This window comes from Coturnix japonica, unplaced genomic scaffold (assembly GCF_001577835.2).
Source record: "Coturnix japonica isolate 7356 unplaced genomic scaffold, Coturnix japonica 2.1 chrUnrandom488, whole genome shotgun sequence".
NCBI classification, from domain to species: domain Eukaryota; kingdom Metazoa; phylum Chordata; class Aves; order Galliformes; family Phasianidae; genus Coturnix; species Coturnix japonica.
This window is the reverse complement of record NW_015439883.1, coordinates 179961-181981: the sequence shown is the minus strand read 5'-3', so window position 1 is coordinate 181981 and position 2021 is coordinate 179961. Positions and strand designations below refer to the sequence as shown.

At 55.2% G+C, this 2021-nt stretch overlaps 1 protein-coding gene across 1 annotated transcript in view; it reads left to right on the top strand.

Moving 5' to 3' along the window:
* Window positions 1–434: 434 nt before the first annotated feature.
* The window catches only part of IL11 (interleukin 11), a 6281-nt gene continuing 4694 nt past the window's right edge, over window positions 435–2021 (top strand). Inside the window, exon 1 of the mRNA XM_015850563.2 lies at window positions 435–1139. Within this exon, the coding sequence (XP_015706049.1) occupies window positions 1133–1139 (7 nt within the window). The 5' untranslated portion in view covers window positions 435–1132. The remainder of the gene's footprint in view (window positions 1140–2021) is intronic.

Here is a 2021-nt window from a genome sequence, read left to right as displayed (position 1 = left end):
CCCCCCCCATGATGGATGTGGGGCTGCCCCACACTCTGTGTGTTCCCCCCTCTCTCCCTCTCTGGGTGCCGGTGTTGCTGAATGGAAAAGCCGTGAGTCAGGCGTGTGTCATCGCACACATAGCGGGACCCGGCGGGATATAAGGGCGGCGTGGGGCAGAGCGGGGCCGCAGCCACGGGGGGAGAGTGGGACACACTGAGTGTGAGTGTGATACACTGAGTGTGAGGGAGTGGGAGTGTGTGTGAGTGTGATACGGGCACCTGGGGCTCAGGGTGAGTGTGAGTGAGTGGGACACACTGAGTGTGAGGGAGTGTGAGTGTGATACAGGGCACCTGGGGCTGAGTGTGAGTGTGAGTGTGAGTGTGGGAGGGGGCTGGGGGGGCTGGGGGAGTGTGTCAAGGTGTGAGTGTGTCAAGGTGTGTGTCACTGTGCCAGGGTGTGAGTGTGTCACGGTGTGAGTGTGGCACTGGGTGAGTGTGTCACTGTGTCTCCAGTGTGTGAGTGTGTCAGGGTGTGAGTGTGTCAGGATGTCACTGGGTCACTGTGCCACTGTGTGAGTGTGTCACTGTGTGAGTGTGCCAGGCTGTGAGTGTGTCACTGGGTCACTGTGCTTCTAAGTCATTGTGTCACTGTGTGAGTGTGTCCCTGTGTGAGTGTGCCAGGGTGTGAGTGTGTCACTGGGTCACTGTGCTTCTAAGTCATTGAGTGTGTCACTGTGTGAGTGTGTCACTGTGTGAGTGTGTCTGTGAGTGTGTCACTGTGTGAGTGTGTCAGGCTGTTTGTGTCACGCTCGTCGTGTCGCCATGTTGGTGTGCCCGCAGTGCACCACCACGGGACGTCGGTGCCACATGAGTGTGATTGTGTCATTGGGCTGTGACTGAGTGAGTGAGTGAGTGTGCCCCCATTGTGGCCCCATTGTGGCCCCATTGTGGCCCTATAGTTGTGTGGTTGTGTCCATACAGTTGTGTAGTTGTGTTATTGTGTAGTTGTGTTGTGTTGTTGTGTAGTTGTGTGGTTGTGTAGTTGTGTTGTTGTGTGTTGTGTGTTGTGTGGCCGTGCCCCCATTGTGGCAGCACCGTGGCTGTGGGGTCACAGCGCCGTCGGCCCCACACGTGCAGAGGACACACAGGGCATGGCAGGTAAGGGCTGCGCTGGGGGCGGGGGGCACCCCATAGGGAAACCCCATAGGGACCCCAATAGGGACCCCATAGGGAAACCCCATAGGGATAACCCATAGGGATACCCCATAGGGATAACCCATAGGGACCCTATAGGGATAACCCATAGGGATACCCCATAGGGATACCCCATAGGGACCCCATAGAGAAACCCCATAGGGAAACCCCATAGGGACCCCATAGGGATACCCCATAGGGATATAACCCATAGGGACCCCATAGGGATACTCCATAGGGATATAACCCATAGGGACCCCATAGGGACCCCATAGGGATACCCATAGGGACCCCATTAGGACATCCCATAGGGACCCTATAGGGACACCCCATAGGGATCCTATAGGGATACCTCATAGGGACACCCCATAGGGTTAGCCCATAGGGATACCCCATAGGGATTCCTATAAGGATACCCCATAGGGTCACCCTATAGGGACCCCTAAAGGGATACTGATAGGGACACCTCTATAGGGACAACCCCATAGGGACACCAATAGTGTACCCCATAGAGCCCCCATAGGGACCCCATAGAGCCCCCCATAATGCCCCCCATAGGACCCCATGCAGACCCCAATAGTTCCCCCCATAGACCCCCCCATTACCCCCATCCCGTGGGCCTTGCACACGCGTGTGCACCGACACACACACACACATACACACACACACACACACACACATACACACACACATACACACACATACATACACACATATATACACACACACACACACACACACACACATACATACATACACACACACACACACACACACACACATACATACATACACACACATACACACATACACACACACACACACACACACACACATACATACATA